At 30.4% G+C, this 22,242-nt stretch overlaps 1 protein-coding gene across 1 annotated transcript; it reads right to left on the minus strand.

The window, feature by feature from the left end:
* Positions 1–1,781: 1,781 nt before the first annotated feature.
* Positions 1,782–21,283, minus strand: LOC126743942 (cuticle protein 19-like). Its single transcript, XM_050451226.1, has 4 exons — positions 21,125–21,283; positions 18,237–18,479; positions 2,226–2,414; positions 1,782–2,164 (listed from the first exon to the last, which is right to left on the minus strand). The coding sequence occupies exons 1-4, from the start codon at positions 21,131–21,133 to the stop codon at positions 2,051–2,053; spliced, it is 555 nt and encodes a 184-aa protein (XP_050307183.1). The 5' UTR covers positions 21,134–21,283; the 3' UTR covers positions 1,782–2,050.
* Between the last annotated feature and the right edge of the window lie 959 nt (positions 21,284–22,242).

Consider the following 22,242-nt stretch of genomic DNA (forward strand, 5'->3'; position numbering starts at 1 on the left):
AAATATTTTTTTTTCCAAAAATAATTTTTTTTTTTAAATCTTGTACAAATTTTGAAATAGTTGTTCAATGAAATTATCTAAAGAATATGTGTACGAATTTTTAAACATGTATCTGATCAATTTTTTGAGTTATGGACATTTTGTCGAAATTTCAGAATATAAAATAATTTTTTTTCCAAAAATTATTTTTTTGCAAAATCTTGTATAATTTTTAAAAAACGCTAAAATAGATATCCAATAAAATTGTCTAAAGAATATGTGTACCAATTTTCAAAAATGTATCTGATCAATCATTTGAGTTATTGACATTTTGTCGAACTCTTAGAATAAAAAATAATTTTTTTTCCAAAAAAAATTTTATGTTTCAAAATCTTGTACAAATTTTGAAAGACGATGGAATAAGTTTTTAATGAAATTGTCCAAAGAATATATGTACTAATTTTCAAAATTGTACCTGATCAATATTTTGAGTTATGGACATTTTGTCAAAATTTTAAAATTAAAAAACTATTTTTTTTCCAAAAATAATTTTTTTCTCAAAATCTTGTAAAAATTTTGAAAAACGATGAAATAGGTTTTTAATGAAATTGTCCAAAGAATATATGTACTAATTTTTAAAATTGTATCTGATCAATATTTTGAGTTATGGACGACACTTTATCAAAATTTTAAAATTAAAAAACTATTTTTTTTCCAAGAATAATTTATTTTTCAAAATCTTGTTAAAATTTTAAAAAAACGCTAAAACACTTATCAAATGAAATTGTCCAAAGAATATATGTACTAATTATTAAAATTGTATCTGATCAATTTTTTAAGTTATGGATATTTCGTCGAATTTTTAGAATAAAAAATTATTTTTTTCAAGAAATATTTTTTTTCAAAATCTTGTACAAATTTTGAAAAACGCTGAAAAGGGTGTTTGATAAAATTGTCTATAGAATATGTGTACAAATTTTCAAAAATGTATCTGATCAATTTTTTGAGCTATGGACATTTTGTTGAATTTTTAGAATAAATAAATAATTTTTTCCAAAAATAATTTTGTTTTCAAAATCTTGTACAAATTTTGAAAAACGCGGAAATAGGTGTATAATGAAATTGTCTAAAGAATATATGTGCTAATTTTCATAATTGTATCTGATCAATTTTGTTATGGACATTTTGTCGAATTTTTAGAATAAAAAATGATTTTTTTTTCCAAAAATAATTTTTTTTTCAAAATTTTGTACAAATTTTGAAAGATGCTGAAATAAGTGTCCAATGAAATTGTCCTGATCAATTTTTTTGAGTTATTGACTCCAAATGCCTGGACGAATGGAAACTAACATGCTGTTTTAAGTTATCGTATATTATATATTATTATACGTGTTTTAGTGTTTTTTTTTTCAAAAAAGTTGTAAACTGAATATTACAGGGAAAAAGATGCTTCCAGACCTGACTCGGTCCAAGTTGCTATATCTTAAGAAATTATTCACTTAAAAGGTTGCTTTGTTTATGTAATTCATTCTTAAGTATCCCTCTACATTCTTCTCAAAAAAACACAAAAATTCCTCAGAAAGTGTATGAGTTATGCCCATGAGTGTGTTTACATAAATTGTAAAAGTCTTGGAATTTCCATTTTAGCTCCTCCTACATAAATCTGATTATAACTCAGAGAGTTTTGATGCTGCAATAATTCTTAATACACGAAATGGTTCAGTAAGAATTGCTTGAACTTATTTTTTTCCACATATACCTAATTTAATTAGGCTCGTAAAGGTATATAGTAAAACCAATAATTTCTTCATTAACAATATATTATTGCACCATATGACAACACTGCGATGTACATAAAAATTAAAATATAACATACATATATTTACAAGGAATAACATTAAAACTAGATACCCCTAAACATAAATAGAAGAGCCATAACAGAACCATATAAGCCATCAGTAAAAAAACGTCAATTGTTCCTATGGGACAAAACACATAAATTAATAAGTAAAAAACAAACAGAATAAATTATAAAACGTGTTTTGCTCCATAGAGTCCTAACAGAACCCTTTTAGTGGTACCCTCCCCAAGGACTGGCTAAAGCGGGAGCTGCATAGGCGTGGCTCAGCGTCGGAGCTGCGATAACTTTGGGTGCCACAGCTACAGGATGACTGGCATGACCAGACTAAGAAAAAATAAATTTTCAATATAAATATAAAATATAAATAAAATTTATTAATAATTACTCTAGTAACGACCGCATTAAATCCAGTGTGATCGTCAGCAGTATAAGTTACGGTCCTAACAGTACCATCGGCTTCCACCAAGGAGTACTGGCCCTTAACCACGTCACCATCGCGTACTTCCGATTGGGTTTTTTGGTCTCCAGTGTGTCCATCGGCCACCCCGTATTTAAATTCGTATTTCGGGTAAGTCTGTTAATTAATGACATAATAATAATTAGTTTAATAAAACGTTTATTGAGCAATAAGTGAGTTGCCTAATGTGTAACGATTTAAATGATATTCGCGAGAGATTCTCCGCCTTTGCTTCTCAGTCATGTAATCGTTTTTTTTATTTGTGTGCTAAATACATAAGTAAAAAAGTGGGTTGATTTATGTATACAATTAAGTGCTTTAGATGTAATGAATTAACATAAATAAGATGGAAAATGTAGCGTTTGGTAATCGAGCTATTGATGACCTACAATTTTTGGCCCAAAAGTGTCAAAGACAGTCTTGAAACAAACCACAGAGCTAAATATTTTTTTTTTATTGCGGTAGGTAGACTATTTTTTGTTGTTTTAGGTAAGTATCTTATAGCATAAACTAGGGTGAAGTAAAAATCACCTTACAAGATTTGTGGTTGCATTGGTAAGTAGATTTTTTCAGCCAGGTTTATTACTCTAAGAGAAATCTTTAGTGTTGTAGGAATTACATTAGTGATCAAGATTATGAATTGGACAGATTGCATTCTCCACATCGCCTTCGCTTTAATTAGTAGTAATTATTACAGTTACATCTGGTCGGCTAAACATCTGTAATGATGTCTTTATCCTAGCAATTAGTGTTTCCTTCGACTGGATTTTAATGTATCAAATTTATAGCATTTTAAGTGTTCCAAATATATGGTTATGTCTGGTAAGGTAGTGTGTATTCACCGTGGTACAACAAGATAATATTAGATGATTTATGCTTTTTGGACTTCGATTTAATTTAGGTAAGTTTGAGTGACAATAATTTGAATCTTGAACGATGAAATAGGTGTCAAATAAAATTGTTCAAAGAATATATGTACAAATTTTTAAAAATGTATCTGGGCAATTTTTTGAGTTATGGACATTTTGTTGAAATTTTAAAATTAAAAAACATTGAAAAAACAGAAGCTTGAAAATCGATGTTCTCTTTGGTTAGATTGTGTGGATATTGTCGATTATACAGTCAAGTGTTCAACAGAAGGTATTTCTTACAGTGGGTCTTCCTCCAGTTAAAACTAGACGTTCTCGTATTATTCCTGTTATAAGGTTGATTTATTATTAGTCGACGTTTTGACAATAAGAGCATTCTTTAAAAATAAAAAATAAGCAAATCAAAAAATGGTTCGTATTCGAGTCCTAAAGTGGACCAAATATTAAACAAAATGCTGATTAGAAATAGATCCGATTGAAATTGTTTATTGACTATAAAAACTGCATTTATAGAAGGAAGCTTAAATTGGGTTGAAATGGTTCCAGAAACCTGGAAATTACACATAGAGGTTCAAATGCTTGTAAAGCTTTAAAAAATACGTCAAATGCCTCGAGAATCTTTTGGAAAATACGAAGAAGCCTGGAAAACATATATAAATACTGAAATGCTTAGAATAAAATTAGGACTTCCAAACGCCTGTAAAATATAAAAAATTGAATAAGAAATTATAAAAATGGAGCTAAATAATTAGTTTAAAAATTAAAAGACAAGACAAGAATTTTTATTTAAAATCTCATGAAATCTAAAAATTTCCATGAAATACATATAAATTTAACAATAAATTTAAAATTTTCTTCAAATACTTAAAAGAATGGAACTGAAAACATGAAAAAATGCCTGGAATAAAATACGTATTTATTTCTAATACCAAAAAGAGATAAAAAATAATTCCAATGCCTGGAACATATGCAAATAATAACATCAAATAGCTAAAGTAAGACAAACTGATCATAATTATGTTTAGTCTCTTAAACCCTGTACTGAAAGAAAATTGATCCATTGAACCAGAAGAGTCCAGGAGTCTGGATAACTATGTCTGAAAAACATTATAAATGCCTATAAAAGCATTGAAAATTATTACAAATCATTGAAAAATTGAAAAAATTACTCTGAATACTTGAAAACATAAAAAATTATGCCAGTTAAACACTTGGAAAAAATGGACAATTTGTTAGTTGGTAGCGATGGAAGATACTCCAACGAGGGCTCAAGTGAAACAGAAGTATTTTCCGGATAGTGTCGATAGGGTTCAACAGTGTCAAGTGGATCAATCAATACCAACATTAAAATCCCTACTAGAAAACAATAGCCCTATGACGGAAGAAACCAATTTAATAAGCCAACTGATAAACCGACAAAGTACTGTGGAGGCAAACTTATATAAAATGCAAAACCACCAACCGGAGGAGTGCGTCCCTCCTCCGGTTTGTCACGAATTTCAAACTGCCCGGCTATTTCTGAGCCATTTATTAGAGATAGATGAAGAGGACAATCCTCACACCACCTAGTGGCGCTGAACAGTAGTCCTACGGAATTTTGCAAAGACCTGCAAATCTTGGATCAAATGAGCCCCAGAACATGCGATACAGTACACATTTTATACGTAAAATCTCAGCAAAATAACGCGGAGAGTATCGTAGGAATTTCACTAAATTCCAATTCGATTTCTTCATACTTTTTCGAGTTTATTCATACTTTAGGATGGCCGGTGTGTGTTGATAAGCATCCGGGTTGGACGGGGCATGTGACTACTTCGTGGAAATTAACCGGAGACTCGGAAAAGGAAAACGTCTCAGAACGGGCGCAGAATCAGAAGAACTACGATGGGTCGCAGCACGTGCGCTATGTTCCGAAATAGCGTTTGTGGTGCCCTCTAAGATCAAACATGCAGACCCTTTGGAGAAATTTAATTCGGGATCATTATCTTCTTGGAATGAACATTCGTCTTGGTCCGACTCGGCTTCGTCAAAACGCAGTTGTTAGTTAACCTAAGACACCTGAATATTTATTTTCAATATATGAAAGCCTAGGCCAAACAAGAAAAACTGGGAAAATGTGTCAATTATCTGGAAACCATACAAAAATGCGTTGAATACATGCATCAGATATAAATTAATAAAATTTATATAATTACTTAAAAAACCTGGAATAAACGTCAGTCAAGTAAGACAAAAAGTCTGAAGCCTATGAAAAATAATACGGATGTAAAAGGTGTCAATTTAGTTTATAACGTTCCTCAGAAAAAAAATCCATGAATTAAAAAAATATAGAAATACTCTACACAATACACCCCAAAATACATAGAGTTGATATGTGTAGAAATTTCATGATAGTTTTCTACCCTCTAGTTTCTCACCATAAAGAGTGTGATCTCTGTTAGAATCGTTCACTCTTTGTTAAATACTATCAGTGTTGTTGTTCCCGAAGAAGAAGGTTTTTCAATTTACTATAAGTTGATCAAAAAATTTCATAAGTGTTGATGGTTTTATAGAGGTATTTAGAGCTTAGTTTCTTATTCATGTGCTTGAAGTCGATCGTATTTATTGTAATATGCCTATGTATTTGTAAGTCCATCACTGATATTTGTATCTTCTCATTTATACTAAACGATTCTTTTCAACTAAATTAACAAGATTATTTTTAATTTTTTAAGTCCGATCATCTTTTGCCAAGGTATTACTAGTTGAAAATAACCCTTTTTTCCACTTTTTGAGCTTATAGAGCCAATACTATTGAATTTTTTTTTGATTTATATAAGCCTATTGATAAAAAATTTAAAACTGAAATACATAAAAAGCAATTATTTCTATGTCAAATAGATTTGGTTCTATGGCCTTTGATAGTTGAAGGAGGGGTGATTTTTAACTATTTATAACTTGAAATCTGTTAGACATTTATTAAACAAAACTCCAAGAGAAGTTGAGGGCATGTAATACCCCAAAAATCTCGGAATTTTATGTAGAATCGGGAAATGTAATAACATGATTAAAATTAGTAATAAAATGATCGAAATAGATGCTGTCATTACTCTATATGGGATACCTATAAATCTAAGGGCAGCTATTGAAAATTGAAAATTATCTCTTTCCTTGACTTTTATAAGCCATAGAAATAAAACGTTTTAACAAAAAAAGAAACCGTTTTCACTTTTATTTTCTAATCTAAAAACAAAAAATGTCGAAATTATGATCACCTGTCAAATATTAAACATTTTGACAGTTGACAGTCTATATGTCTATAGATCAATATCTGAACACTAAAACTTATAAAAAATAATTATTTTTATGCCAAATAAATTTGGCTCTATAGCCTTTGATAGTCCATTATATTTTGATACTTATATAGAGTTTTAAAAAATATAAGGAAACCCAACCCAACCCCCTCTATATAAAATGACACACAATTCAGAAAGCCAGAAATTGTTATACCTAAGATATTAATTTATTAATGAATCCAATGAGAAAAACAGCGAAAGTCGAGAAAATTCAACAACAAAAAAAAGATCTAAAAAGAATGGTTAGTTCTGATATTATTAATAAATGCATATTAAAAAATATAATTTGAAATAAATATATTTATTTTTTATATGATACATATGTCATTAACTGGCATAAAGATCCAGATGAGTTAAGCTCGTTAGTCATACAGGGTGTCTTAGATATATTAATATTTATCTATCTAGATAACTATAAATAATCATTTACAGTGCTGCACTATCCAAACTGAATTGAATGCTTCTAAGATCAATGTAACTCAGAAACTGTGAAAAATCATGCAACACTGTAAGAATATTTGGAATGAGCCAGAGCCTTAATTAAAATCCCATCATGAACCATTGTACTGACAAAAAATTAAATTTAGACCATTTTTTAGAATAGAAAAATTCTATTTATAAACCTTTAGGGTCTAAAACTACTAGGAATAAGGAGAAATTCTTTGCAGCTGACAACACTGTATATATTCAAGCACTATATAAGCGCCGCCATCTCTTTCCATTTTTATAATTACTAGTTTGCAGCGAATACATTTTTTTACAGCGTTCTACATTGAGCGCCAACGATTTTATACGGTTTCGTACACAGGATGGCGCCAAAGGTACGTCATAGAAAGAAAATTAATCAACAAAAATGTTTTGTTTTATATGGTTATTTTGTATTTAAGTCTATATTTGTGTTCTGTATTTAAGTCAGAATAGATAAGAGATAAGATGAAGTTTTTGCGGTAAATAACGAGATCGCGCTACCAGATGCATGAGTTAAGGTCACTAGATTATAGTAAAGATTTTTTTTGTGAAATTAGTTAAAAGAAGAATGTCGTTTTTTTTTAAATGGAACACGCTATATATTATTTTATTTTTAGATTATAACCTCTTGAAGTTGGAAAAAGTCGTTTTTCAACTGTCTCTAATTCAAAAACTACTTAATTAAAATGTAACATTATGTTACATCAGATTTGTTAGAATTTTATGTGGAATCTAAAAATAAAATAATATATAGGGTATTCCATTTAAAAAAACTACATATTCTTCTGAAACTTTTTTTGCAACACCCTGTATACGTGAAATTATTTTTAGATTATAGATTTTTGTCAACCTTATAACCACGCGACATTTTTTTTTCACCCTGTATAGTTTAGGCACTATTTTAGCGGTACGCCTTGCTAATGCACCCATATTAATAAAAAAAATCATCAAAAAAAATTTTTTTACTTTTATTTTAGAATCCAGCCACCGATAACAAAAACATAAGTGTTCAATCTTTTGAAAGAAATCTAAATCTAGAAAGCAATGACGCTACTTTAGAGGTATGTTTGTAACCTATATTTTTAAAGGAAACTAAAAATTTACTAATTAGTTGGCCTAAAAATTGATACTCGTTGGTTATCCTTACTAGTCGAAACGTCGCGCCATCCTATATTATTAACAATAAACAAAAGTTGTTTTTTCAGGTTAATAATACTGTCAAAATGGTTAATGAAGATAATCGCAAAGCAGAGCAGAAGCAGCAGAAAATAGTTGAAAAAATGCTAAAGGGAAAAGAAAAAACCCAAAGGTGTAAAGAAAAGCATCCAATAAGACCAGCATGTTAAGGCAAGTGTGGTAGGATGTGCAATCAACAACTAGCAGGGCACCAAAAAAAAAAAATGGATGGAATACTGGAACCTAGATTACACAAGTCGGCGAAAATGGCTATACAAACATATAAAACTAGTTTCTGTTAAGCGGAGGACACAATCAGCAATACGTAAGAGGTGCGAATCAAGGCGTTATTCTTTACCACTTGAAAATTCCACAGATTTAGACGTATGCAGGTGCACATTTTTAAATACTCTGGGATATATGAACGATTCAGTTACACCGAGTTAGTTCTGGTCATTAAACAAGGTTTTTGTGGTAATCAAATTAAGGAACGTAGAGGAGGCTGCCGAAAGCATTTGAATAAAGATTTAATCAAAGACCACGTTGAGTCGTATAAACCCTCCATTAGCCACTATCGCAGAAAAAACGCTCCTAATATTAGAATATACTTACCAAGAGAGTTAACTTATAAAAAAATGTATGATGATTTTAACTCAAAACATCCATCAGTCTGTAAAATTGAGGTTTACAGACAAGTTTTAAAGCAGATGAATGTTCGTTTTTTCGCTTTGCCAGCCTAAATCAGATATTTGTGAGGACTGCAAAATATTAAACAATGTGCTAGAAGATAAAGAAGATCATAGCATTCAGGAATAGCTGGATTCTCACCGTGCTAAAGCTGAAGAGGCAAATCTTCTTTATAAAAAAGACTCCGAAGAAAAAGTAAGTTCGACGAAACGTATTTACTCCATGGACTTACAAAAGGTTATTATTTTGCCCATTATGCCGCAAAGTAAAAGTGCAATTTTCATCAGCCGCCTTGTGGTCTTAAACTTGACTTTTGCCACTTTAAATAAAAATTCTAAAAACAAAAGTTACTGTGTGCTTGGCACGAAGCCTTAGGGGGACGCAAGGCTGAGGCAATTGTTGACGCTTTATTTCAGATAACAAAAAAAGAAAGAGATGTATCCCATTTTATTTTCTGGGCTAATAAAAATTGGGTTCTTTATACGACCCTGGTTACTGAGGTTAATCGTGCTTCCGGACCACAGGAGATCATTATACGATATCTTACAAAGGGACATACCGACATGGCTGCCGATGGCGTTCATGGAAATATAGAACAAAAGATTCTAAGAAATAGAAATATTTACGACTTTCAAGAATTAACGTACTTGAATTAATTTCACTTATGGCAAAATAAGAAACGTACCACAAAAAAACGGATGATCCTTTTAAAGGGGTTTTTGTTAGGAAATTTAGTAGAAGTTTGCTTTACACAGGGAAGTAATTGCATGAAATATAAAACCGATTTCAATGACGAATACAAGGAATTGGATTTTTTACAAAAAAAAACATTTTACGCCCAATGCTTTAAATATACGAGGAATTTCACGTGAAAAAAAACTGTTATTTTAAAAGACTTAGTGCCATTAATGCCCGAAAATAGAAAAGTGTTTTGGCAAACCCTACCAGAGTCAGAAACATCTTTGGACTTGTTAAATCATGAACAATTGGAAGCCATAGATGGCGATTCTTAGTCTGGTTTTTTTATGTTACCTGTTTCGTATAATTTTTGTTCCGTTTTGACTTACCAACAAACTTTTAATGGACGTTTGTTAGCTTATTAGTACGAATATGTTTTGTTTTTGTTTTTGTTTTTGTGTTAAGAATTTACTTATTTGTTTCCCCCTTTATTCTACGGAATAATAAAAGTGTAGTTTTGCATTGTATTTTCTATTTCTTAAAATATCCATTTTTTACCTACTGATATCTTAAATAAATTTTGTCAAAACACAGTAAGGGCCCTTACTGTGCAGTAAAAAAATTAAATACATCTTATTTTATAACAAAACACAGCAAGGGCATTTACTGTGTTTTGATATAAAACAATTTGTTAATTTTTTTATTAAAATCTATGCAAAGTTAGTTATTGGACTGGCGATCTACTATCATGATTAATTAATTGAATAAAAAAATAGTTCAAAGATTGTAAATGCAGGTTATCTAACATTCCATAAGATTTTTTTGATAATTATATTAATAATGACTTGCGGCTTGTAAATTTTAGAAAAATCGATTTTCTCAACTTGTGTATTAATGCAGTTACTGTCTTTTGCAATGGGACAGCCGTGCGGGGCACCCGGGCGGCAGGTCAGAGGGTCAAAAAAAAACAAATTAAATATTTTTTTAATAAATTTTTTATAATTTTATTTTTCCTGAAATTTAAGGAGTATTTTTTTCCTTTTTTTAGATATCTATTTACTCCTATTAGAAATCTCCCAAATTTTTCATCTTGAGATTTTTTAAATTTTTGTTAGCACAATTAATTTTATTTTAAAAAGTAATGTTAACTTATTTATAGTCAAATAATATAATAAATTAAAAAAAAAATTAATTTTGAACTTGAGGAAAAAATGAAAAAATGATATGCGTTATGAATAGCCAGTAGTCGCACTCATCCACTAATTCCGTTTGGCTACTCACCTCAAATATTAGTTATTTGCTTAATAAAAAAGTAGCATTGTCCACACCTTAATATTTTTTTTTATTTGAAACGTTAAAAATATATCTCTTTATTCATTCAGGCAAAATATAGGATAACTTGGATTTATTTTAATTTTGGACTTGTTTTATTAAAGATGTCTGATAATCGAAAAAAGCTTTCTGGAGCACAGTACAGAAAACGAAAGCGTGAAAAAGAAGAATTAACTAAAAAGGCTTGCAGTTCACTCCAAGCCCGAGATGGAAATGTGACGGAGACTATATGTATAATGGTCAATAGCGGAGAAGAGAAGGAGAACTCATCGAATACCAAAACTATAGTGGAAGGTGATGTTTTACTAGTAGAACAAGAATCTGAAGTAAGCTTTGAAAATATTAATGTCTATAAGGATCCTGGCTATTGGCCAAATGTTTTATTGGATAAAATTAAATTAACTCTGATAGAGTTAGGGCCTGGAGTACGCTATGGAGAAATAATTCTGAGGGTTTGGCTAGTACATTCTAAATCAAAAGATTGTGTATATTGTTTTCCTTGCAAAATATTTAAAACTTTTTCTGGTGGTAGTGGTTTGGTTGAGGGTTATAACGATTGGAGACATTTAAGTCAACTTATAGAAAGACATGAAAAGTCAAAGGGGCATATTTGTAATACAAAATCTTGGCTTGATTTAAAACAATCAATTTCTTCTAAAATGACAACTGATTCACTAAACGAGAAATTAATAAACATGGAAAAAGATAGATGGGTTTCTGTTTTGAAAATTATAATTTATGTTGTCAAGTTTTCAGCCGGTCAAAATTTGAGTTTTAGAGGTGAAAATAACAAGATATACGAGCAACAAAACGGTAACTTTTTAAAATTAATCGAAACAATTGCCAATTTTAATGAAACAATATGCGATCACATTAACAGGATTAAAAGAACTCCATCAAATATGCCTTATTATTTAGGTGTTCATATTCAAAATGAATTAATTTTCCTTCTGGGAGAGCAAATAAGACATGACGTTATATGTATGTTAAACGCTAGTAAATCTTTTTCAATTATTTTGAATACGACTCCTGACGTGAGTCATCAAGACCAACTAACTGATGTAATAAGGTTTGTTTTATTAAATAATGCATCAAAGCAAATCGAAATTAGAGAGCATTTTTTTGGATTCATTTCAATATCAGATTCGATAGGACAAGGCTGAACTAATGTTTTATTGGATTTTTTGGAGACTCACAACATTTGTTTAGGTGATTTAAGGGGTCAGGGATATGATAATGGAGCGAATATGAAGGGTCGCAATAATGGTTTACAAACAAAAATTATTGAATTGAACCCTAGAGCTTTTTACGTGCCTTGTGCAGCCCGTAGCTTAAATTTAGTTGTTAATGACGCTGCCAAAGCATCTTTAGAAATTACAAGTTTCTTTGCTGTTATGCAGGAACTTTCCTTTTCTCCGCATCAACTAAACAAGTTTAAAAAAAAATGAAATCCCTACGTTACCAGTAAAACCTCTTTCTAGTACTAGATGGGAAAGCAGAATAGATGCTCTGAAAGTTCTTAGACATAATTTACGAAAAATATATGACGCTTTATTTGCACTTTACTCTGATAATAACAGGGACTCCGATACCAAAACTATGGCTAATTCATTACTCTTAAAAAGTAAGTCATTTAAATTTATTCGTTCCATTATTATATGGTATAATGTGTTAACAAAAATTAATATTGCAAGTAAAGTGATGCAGGAATCCGATGTTGCCCTACCTAATATTATTTTAATCTTAAAACAGACTAAAACAAAACATATATATCAGATGAAGGTTTCACTGATATTTTAGAGGAGGCCAAAAAAGTTGCTGAAGATATTGATTGCGACCCTTCGTTTCCTCCGATTAATATTGTTAGACCCCGAACAAAAAAGCGTTTATTTGACCATGAGTGTGTAGACAAGGCCCCTAAAAATCCAGTTGATCAGCTTAAAATTAATTTTTATTTTGTTATATTAGATACTACATTATTAAAATTGGAAGAAAGATTCGAGCAAATGAAGCAACATGATACGTTGTTTAATTTACTTAACAACCTACATAGCTTTCTACAAACAGTAAAATCAATTAGGTTTGCAAAATGTGAAGCTCTTGAGAACATTTTATAAGATCCATCAAAAAATGAAAAAGATATTTTAGCTCAAGATTTATCTGATGAAATTGATAATGTTGCACCCTATATTTCCCCTGAAATGAATGCCTTAAATGTTCTTATCTACCTATTTGTAAATAACCTCATCTATGGTTTTCTCAATTTAGTAATTTCCATTAGAATTTTCTTAACACTACCTGTCACAGTAGCTAATGAAGAAAGATGCTTTTCTAAACTCAAAATAATAAAAAATTATTTACGATCCACAATGGGTCAAGAGAGGCTTTCTGACTTATCAATAATTAGTATTGAAAAAGAAATTGCAGAAAATATAGATGCGTCTAACATTGTTAAAACATTTGCATTAAAAAAAGCGAGAAATGCAAACTTTGTATAATCATTGGATATATTAGCTACCTGCCCCTTTATGTATACAAAGGTAAAAAAATACAAAAACTATCTTGAAATGTGAAAAAAAATAAACAAAAATCGACGGGTCTCAGGAATTTTGCGAGATAAAATTTGATTAGTTTTAACTGAATTTATTCCAGTTAAAGTCACCACACTGTATACATATTATAAAGTGCACGTTGCGTATGTAAATCATATGTATGTATGTATTTAATTACAACTTATTTGTAAATACATTAAATTACAAATAAATTGTGAAAATAATAAAATTATGATTTAATATAAAATAAAGTGTTTATGTTTCTAAAATGTTGTTTTTTTAACGTTAAATTATTTCAAGTTATTTATTTACAAATGTTTATCAAAGGCCGGATTCGGTGGGGTAAAGGAAAATTTTTTTCGCACCCGGGCGGCAGATACCCTAGGAACGGCCCTGCTACTTTTCTACAAAAAAAGTTGCCTTAGTTTAATTTTCCATATTTAATTTTGAAAAAAAAATACAAATAAATTAGGAAGTTAATATAAGATGAAAAATATCCTTAGAACATTTAACAATTTTTTTTCTTCCATTAATTGTGTTTTTAAGAACCAAATTTTTGTTCGTAAAATTATTTTTTAAATATTATTCCTAGTTTACATAGAGTATATAAAGTATTATAATACATTAAAAATCAATGTAATAGAGCATGCACTAATACAATTTTTTTTTTTATTTAAATATATTGAATTTTTGCCTTTATGTAAAATCTAATTAAATTAGTTCATATAGAGTATTTTTCTACAAAAAAGTTTAATTAAAAAAAAACTAATAAATCAAGAATTTAATATAAATTTTAAAAATTCCATGATCATATCATTTAACAAGTTCTTTCTTTAATTAACTGTTTTTTAAAAATCTGTTTTGAAAAATTATTTAAAAAATATTATTCTCATTTTTACAGTCTATATAAAGCAATAAAATATATTGAAAAAACAAGTAAATTTGATATTTGATGCACTTTTTTTAATGTAATCAATTTTTGCTTAAAAGTAATGTAATGGACTTAATAAATTCAGTCTTCTCCACTTTTTGAAGTTTTCACATAAAAGTATGAAAGAATTAAAAAATTAAGTTATTCTTACTATTAAACCCTAATTGGCTTTCACTATTCTATTTTGGAAAATTTTGCATAAAATTTAATAACGACAATTCAATTAAATAACAAAGTTATGGCCTGCATTAACTGCAACGTTGATATTCAAAAATCAATTAACTCAACTCCGATCCAATTACTTTTTATTTCTACTGGTTTAATTGCAATCGAAACCCGGTAAATACCAAAAAAAGAATGTTCTCCAACCGATTGTCTTATTAGAAATCTAGGTCTCCGATAAACGTATTCTTGAACTAGAGATTCCTTCTATGGGCCTCTCGAGTTATAATAAACGAAATAAAACAACAATATGGAAACCAACAAAAAAAAAAGTGAAACCAACAGATTTGAGCATAAAACGACAGATGTACGATATCGGTAAAGTCGTATATAATGGTCATAAAAATAATTATTAGGTACCTACTCTCTTAAAAGTGAAAATATGAGACGAGATGGGTATCGAGTTTCTGGCTTAGCAGGTGCCATCGTACGTTTGCGTAATGATTATTTCATAAAAATTTCCATTTGGGAGTAAAATTTGATGATTTTACAGTATCCAAAGCATTAGACAAATCCAAAAGAAACTTTCAAAAAGTCGCAAAATTATTGCACAAAAAACAAGAGTGAGCGAGGATCAGGATTGTGTCTATTGCCTTTCATTACATTTGTTTGGCGATGATACGTTAAAAAGTCGTAAAATCGTGTAATAAAATAGCATTCAGTTCAATCGCATGCAACACATGCAATGTTTCATATCTTTGATAGAATAATGCCAAGGAATAACTGGCAAATTAAGAAAATGGCAATCACAGTGGGGTAATGTTGTGTTAAGCTGTATCAATATTATCCTGAAATCCAGTTTTTCCTTTATTTCTCATATTTACTGAGAGAAATTAAGAGACTAGGTCTTAAGTAAAACCGAAGGCATTTAATGTTATCGAGCAACATTTTTGATATGTCTCGCTTTTGACGATAATTTGCATCGTAGCAAAACTGTGCGATAAAATTGTGTTTGCATTTCGATATATTCGCAGTCCAAGAAATGTAAGAGACAGAAATATATATTTTCTTAATTCCCAAAGAAAGTTTCTTTGAAGTTGTAATATTGCGCAACATATGTTGCTCCTCCTTAGCGATCCTTATTATCCTTAGCGGTTCCTTGTGTTCTCCTTAGTGGTACATTGTTGCAAATTTACACAATCGTCTGCTCGTCAAGTTGTATTTACACACTTATTGACAATTTAAGGAAAAGTCATTAAGGAAAAAATGATAATTTAGAAAAACTTAAGATTGACGAAAAACAAAGAAAAACACAAAGTCACGATCTCACAACATGTAATTAAACGGGCTACACGTGTTTCTCTCTAGTTAGAGCATCAGGCCTTTAGAAGCCATCCACACACTTCACAGTACTTGTACTGTGAAAAAGTGTGTGGATGGTTGTTTTGCGATTAAATCGCATTTCAGTCACTTAAGCGGTACGTAAATAAAATAATATTAATTGTTTCATTTTATCTGCTCCTTAGCGATAATTGTCGTAAAGTTGCTCGTGCAAGTCGCATTTGCACTGCAAGAAGAGACTGAAATAAAAACAAGAGAATGTCTAATTCTTTAGAAGCATTGCAATATCGTGCAGCATAACTCGCGTACGGCAATGCAGTTGCGCGACATGGAAAAGCTCTTTTCCCTTTCTACGGTACATTGTTGCAAAATTACACGATCGTTTGCTTGTCAAGTCGTTTTCACAATACAAGAAGAGAAAAAGATAAAAATAGAAAATTACTAATTGCAATACCGTCCAGCATAAATCGCACCAAACCTTAACCGAATTGTATAACATGGAAAAGCCCTGTTTCCTTTGTAAGAAAAATTCAATAAGTCGCATTGAACTCAGTTAAGCGCTATGTTGTATATCCATCAGTTTTATCAGTTTTTCTACCATTTCTCGTATTTATTCTATCTGACAAATTTGTCTCACTTTCACGTACTAGGTTGTATTGGTACTTGTACTTTAATGCAATATCACTATTAAGGACTGAGCATAAAAAATCCTATTAATTTTATTGACAATTTAAGGAAAAGCCAAAGACATTTGATGTTATCAGTGAAATTGTCAAGGATCGCCTTTGATTTATCTCGTTTTTGGCGATAATTTAAAATATGGGAAAACTGTACGGTAACATCGCGTATGCATTTCAACGTGTTCATAATCTAAGGAAAGAAAGAGAATGGCGTGATAAATAAATGGTATAATTTCAATTGAAAAGAGAAATATTTTAAGAGACTCTATGAGGTAATTAATAAAATCTTAATAATAAAAGGAGATCTTCAGTGATAATTTGTTGTGCGATTAAATCGCATTGCAGTCATTTAAGCAGTACGTAAATAAAATCTTGAATAATTCTATCATTTTGTCTCTTTCTTAGCGATAATTTGTCTTAAAGTTGCTCTCGCAAGAAATGAACGAGATAAAACAGGAGAATGTCTAATTCTTTAGAAGCATTGCACATCGTGTAGCATAAGTCGCGTACGGCAATCAATGCAGTTGCGCGACATGGAAAAGCAATTTTCCCTTTCTAAGGAAAATTCAATAATCCCGATTTAAATAATTTTTTTAACAAAAAACTTGAGAGGCAAAATTCTTTTATTTTGCCTCCTCCTTAGCGATAATTTGTCGTAAAGTTGCTCTCGCAAGAAGAGAACGAGATAAAAATAAGCGAATGTCTGATTATTTAGAAGCATTGCAATATCGTGCAGCATAAGTCGCGTACGGCAATCAATGCAGTTGCGCGACATGGAAAAGCTCTTTTCCCTTTCTAGGGAAAATTCAATAATCTCGATTAAAATAATTTTTTCAATAAAAAAACGAAAAAAAAACTCTTAATGATCCCAATGACGTTGGACGCGATCTTATTAATGCTTGATCACACTTTTTCGTGTCTAGCGACCTTTTGTAAGCAACATCCCAGACAGCACAAATCTGTTTAGTAGACATCCGTTTAATTTCTTAAAAAAAACCATTGGATGCTCATAGAATTTTACAAATTTTACATCTTGTCCAATGGCTGGTAACTTTTCCTCATGCATAATATATCCAAGCAACTAGGAAACAGAAAAATGTCCAGTTGTGAAACAGGTCCATTGGTACTACTTTGTTTCTCATTTTAAACACATCCATTGGAATTGTCCCATGTCCAATGGCTTTTTATTCTTGTTTGACGAAAGACTTCTTATTTTAATGAAATCCATAAGACGTGCAATATATTCATTAGACGATGATAGATGGACGTCTAATGAAGGATGTCTAGGAAAATAATAATCCAGTGGATTTTCATTTATATTCGTTCAATGGCTTTCCATTGTTAAATGGTTCGTTTTTTTTTTAGAAGTTCCTAAATGACTAAATCCTTGGTACGTTACGCATATTCATCAAAACAAAGAAACATGTTTTTACCAGTAATGGATGTGTGATAAAAAAATATAAAATATGAGTCTAATAGGACTAGTAGCAAACTAATTATAGTTTTCAAGACATCTTATGGAAGACCAATGAAACTCCATTGGATAAAAATAGTTTGAAATCCATTGACTTATACAAAATTATCATCTATAAGTTGTATCATAATGATGCTGCCAAAACCATGTGGGATTGCTGAGAGCCCAAATTTTTTCCCTACTGTGTGTTCAAATATGAATTTTCAATTTTAAATTTAGAAATCAAGAGAGAATATCGGATCTTATAAACTTACCACATAGTCTACGGCGGGGGCGGCCTTAACCAAAGCAGGGGCGGCATGTGCATAAGCTGGTGCAGCAATGGCCGCGGGTTTTAACAGAGCGGGGGTGGCATAAGAAAATTGGGGCAAAGCGGGGGCGGCATAGGCGGCAGGTCCATGCCCGAAACTGGCATAAGTAATCGCGGGGGCGGCTGGAAGTAGACCCGCATGCGTCGACGCTACCGCCACTGCTACTACGAAGAAGAACGTCAATCTCTGAAAATAGGTTAAGGTTGAAAAAAATAGGCAAAAAGAATCTTGATTTTAACCGATTTTAGACCGTTATGGTTATTTTACCACCATGACCAACAATGCCGCGGTTTCCATATGAGTAAACTGGCGGAATGCGTTGACCTAGAGTAAATTTCATTCATTATCGGGCGTCGCGGTTCGATTCGCGGCCAGTCAATGGGGTTTGATTTACATAAATGTTAAATAATCTGTTATAAACAATAATCAGTTATGGGTTTTCTAGTAGTTTAAAAGGATTCTACATAAATCAATTTTTCCTAGCAGATCCACTGTTATAAACCTTTGCCTTCTTGGTAAATTTTGTAGAAGCAACACCTTGACGTAATTCATACTGATTGTGCAAAGGCATTCGACAAGGTCGTCTATAACAAATCATTGGTGCTAATGGCTTCATACTTATTAAATCGAGTTCACAATGCCTTGTCTAACATTACTTTCCAGGTTGCAGATGATTTTAAAATGTTTAAACCTGTAAGTTCAGGATCTTTTAAATTTGGTCCAAAACTGGTTTAAGAACAATAAAATGGTTCCAGAAAGAGAAAGGTCCATGTATTTCTTAGGGACTATTATGTTAACAATTTGGAACTTCAAAGATTTAGATTTAGGAGTTCTATTGCAGAGAAATTGTCAATTTATTGGTCGTTTTAATTACATAAATAATAAGGCATATAAAGGCTTTATAAATACGAAACAACTCAGACTTTAGTATAGGAATCACTATATAAGACTTCAACGAAGATATATCACCTTTCTTTTCAGAGAGGGAAAACACAAGCTGTGATATTTATATAAAATACATTCAATAATTCAATTTCTTATCACAGGATTTATTTTTTATTGATTGTACCAGTTCTTCAAGACTCTTCTCAGGATTTGTAATGATATACTTACAATTGCTATAGTCGATGATTTCTTCGCCACCTGTTTTGTTGCCTATTAATAAATTTGGTTTATTTAGTAACAATTTAATTTTTTATTTTGTAACCTTTGCATGTAATGAATTACCTTTTAGGTATTTGTAAAGTGATATTAATAATTGAACGAATCTTTCTATATTCGAAACAATTTAATTTAAAGTTAGTATATAGGGTGAGGAAGGAGAGATGGCACACTCTAAGTCAAAAGAGTCTTGGAAGAGCCAATTTTATTTTACTAAATTTTCTCAAATCTTCATTCCGGTACGGATTTATTAAATTCCTTATATTTTATTGGGAATTTGGCAAATATTTAGAAAAGTGTTTCTGGAATATCCCTGGAATATCATGGGAACTTACAGTGGGTCTTCCTCCAGTGAAAAATAGATATTTTCGTATTATTCCTGTTATAAGGTTGATTTATTATTAGTCGACGTTTTGACAATAAAAACATTCTCAAGATTCTTTAAAAATTAAAAAAAATAAGCAAACCAAAAAATGGTTCTTATTTGTAGAGTCCTGAAGTGAACCAAATATTATTAGCTGATTAGGAATAGAACCGATTAAAATTGTATATTGACTATAAAAACTGCATTTATAGAATGAAGCTTAAATTGGGTTGAAATGGTTCCAGAAACCTGGAAATTACGAATAGAGATTTGAAATGTATGTAAAACTTAAACGCCAAATGCCTCGTGAATAATTTGGAAAATACGATGGAAGCCTGGAAAGCTCATATACATACTGAAATGCTTAGAATAAAATTAGGAAATCTAAAGGTCCACAAAATATGAAAAATTGAATAAGAAATTATAAAAATGGAAATAAAAAATTAGTTTTAATAAATTTTAAAAAGACAAGAATTTTTATTTAAAATATCATGAAACCTAACAATTTACGTCAAATACTTGAATAAATTTAAATTGTTCTTTAAATACTTGAAAGAATGGATCTAAAAAAATGCCTGGAATAAAATACGTCTTTAGTTCTAATACCAAAAAGAGATAATTCCAATGCCTGGAACATATGCAAAGAATAACATCAAATAGCTAAACTAAGACAAACTGAACATACGTTTAGTCTCTTAAATCTTGTAGTGGAAGAAAAATGATCCATTGAACCAGAAGTCTAGACACATGTCTGAAAGACATAATAAATGCCTATAAAAGCATGGAAAATTATTCCAAATCCTTGAAAAATATTAAAAATTACTCTGAATACTTGAAAACATAAGAAATTATGCCAGTTAATTTGTTTATAACCTAAGAAACATGAATATTTATTTCCAATATATGAAAGACTAGGCCAAACAAAAAAACTAAGAAAATTGTTTGAATTATCTGGAAACAATACAAAACTGCGTTCATATATAAATTAATAAAATTTATATAATTACTAAAAGAACCTGGAATAAAACTAATATTAAATCCTGGAATAAACGTCAAATAAGTCCAAAAGTCTAAACCCTATAAGAAATAATAATGTAAGCGGTGTTCGATAAAAAAATGCCATTTTAGTTTAAAATGTTTTTAAAAAAAAAACCCTTAAATTTAAAAAAATATATAATTACTCATAATTTTGTACAATACACCCCAAAATACATAGAGTTAATATGTGTAGAGCATAATAAACTAATTCTAACTATCTTCTATAATCTTCTAAGATTAACCCTTCTATTCTTAAAGGTTGACTTACCTTATACATGGTAATTAATTAAAACGATATAGTAGTACCTACAACAGAAACCTATGGGTGGCAAAAACTGAATACTCATGGACCCAACCTATGGCGGCTTTTATACCATTTGATTGTCACCCCATAAGCGGGCCGAAGAACGAAAAAAATGCAGTTGCAACCGACCCGTCGAGCCGTTTGAAAAAAATTTGCAATTTTTTTGATCCCATTGCATCTGGTCCCAAGGTCGGTGCATTTGGTATAATACCGTTTGTGTTTCAGTACCATGTAATATGATGTGGGCTAATTTTGTTGCGGTGATGATGGGTGTGGCCGGATGACACACTATCATTCTTACGGGTAGATCATTGTGTTGCTCGTGATAGTTGTTTTTGATGTAATAATTGAGAAAAATCTATTGGTTACGTAATTTTAAGAGTAAGGAGGCTTCGGTGTAGATGTTGTTTTTTTTTATAAGAGTAACTTGAAGAGTTTTTTTAATTTTTCGTTGTCTCTACTACCAAGTTCTTCGTTACTACCTGGAACATTTCTTTGTATAAAAGTTGTAATGTAATTAGTATTTTTTTATAGACTTTCAAGAATTTCTTTAATAGTAAATGCTGCTTCTACTCCAGAAACGTGCATTTATTCATTAAAGTAAATGTGATACTAATTTTAAAAAAATATTTCCAAAGAACACATTTTTTTCTAAACATTCACTCAATATGCACGTAGAACTTAACATACATTTGATGAACTATATCAAATATATATATGTGATAATATAAAATATATCATATATCACAAAATTGTCTATAAAATATCGATCATCTTCGCTTTTCTATTCTGAAATCTATAATTTCAGTATAATTTAAATAATAAATTAATAGTAAATAAATAAATTAATAAGTATTAATTTATTTATTCAACTACGGCCGTTCTAATGAGTTAAATATTCTAACGTTTTCTGACTTTCTAGCTAGTTCTTTAAAGGTTTTCAGGTCCTTCAGAAAGGCTTTCGACAATGTCAATCACCAAATGTTACTATATAATTGAAAGAGAATGGGTGTTGATGAATCTTCAAAGAGAGATTCCTGTGCTATCTTAGGTATCACAAGAAACACACTTCGTGTTATTCA

This window comes from Anthonomus grandis, chromosome 13 (genome assembly GCF_022605725.1).
Source record: "Anthonomus grandis grandis chromosome 13, icAntGran1.3, whole genome shotgun sequence".
In the NCBI taxonomy this organism is placed as follows: domain Eukaryota; kingdom Metazoa; phylum Arthropoda; class Insecta; order Coleoptera; family Curculionidae; genus Anthonomus; species Anthonomus grandis.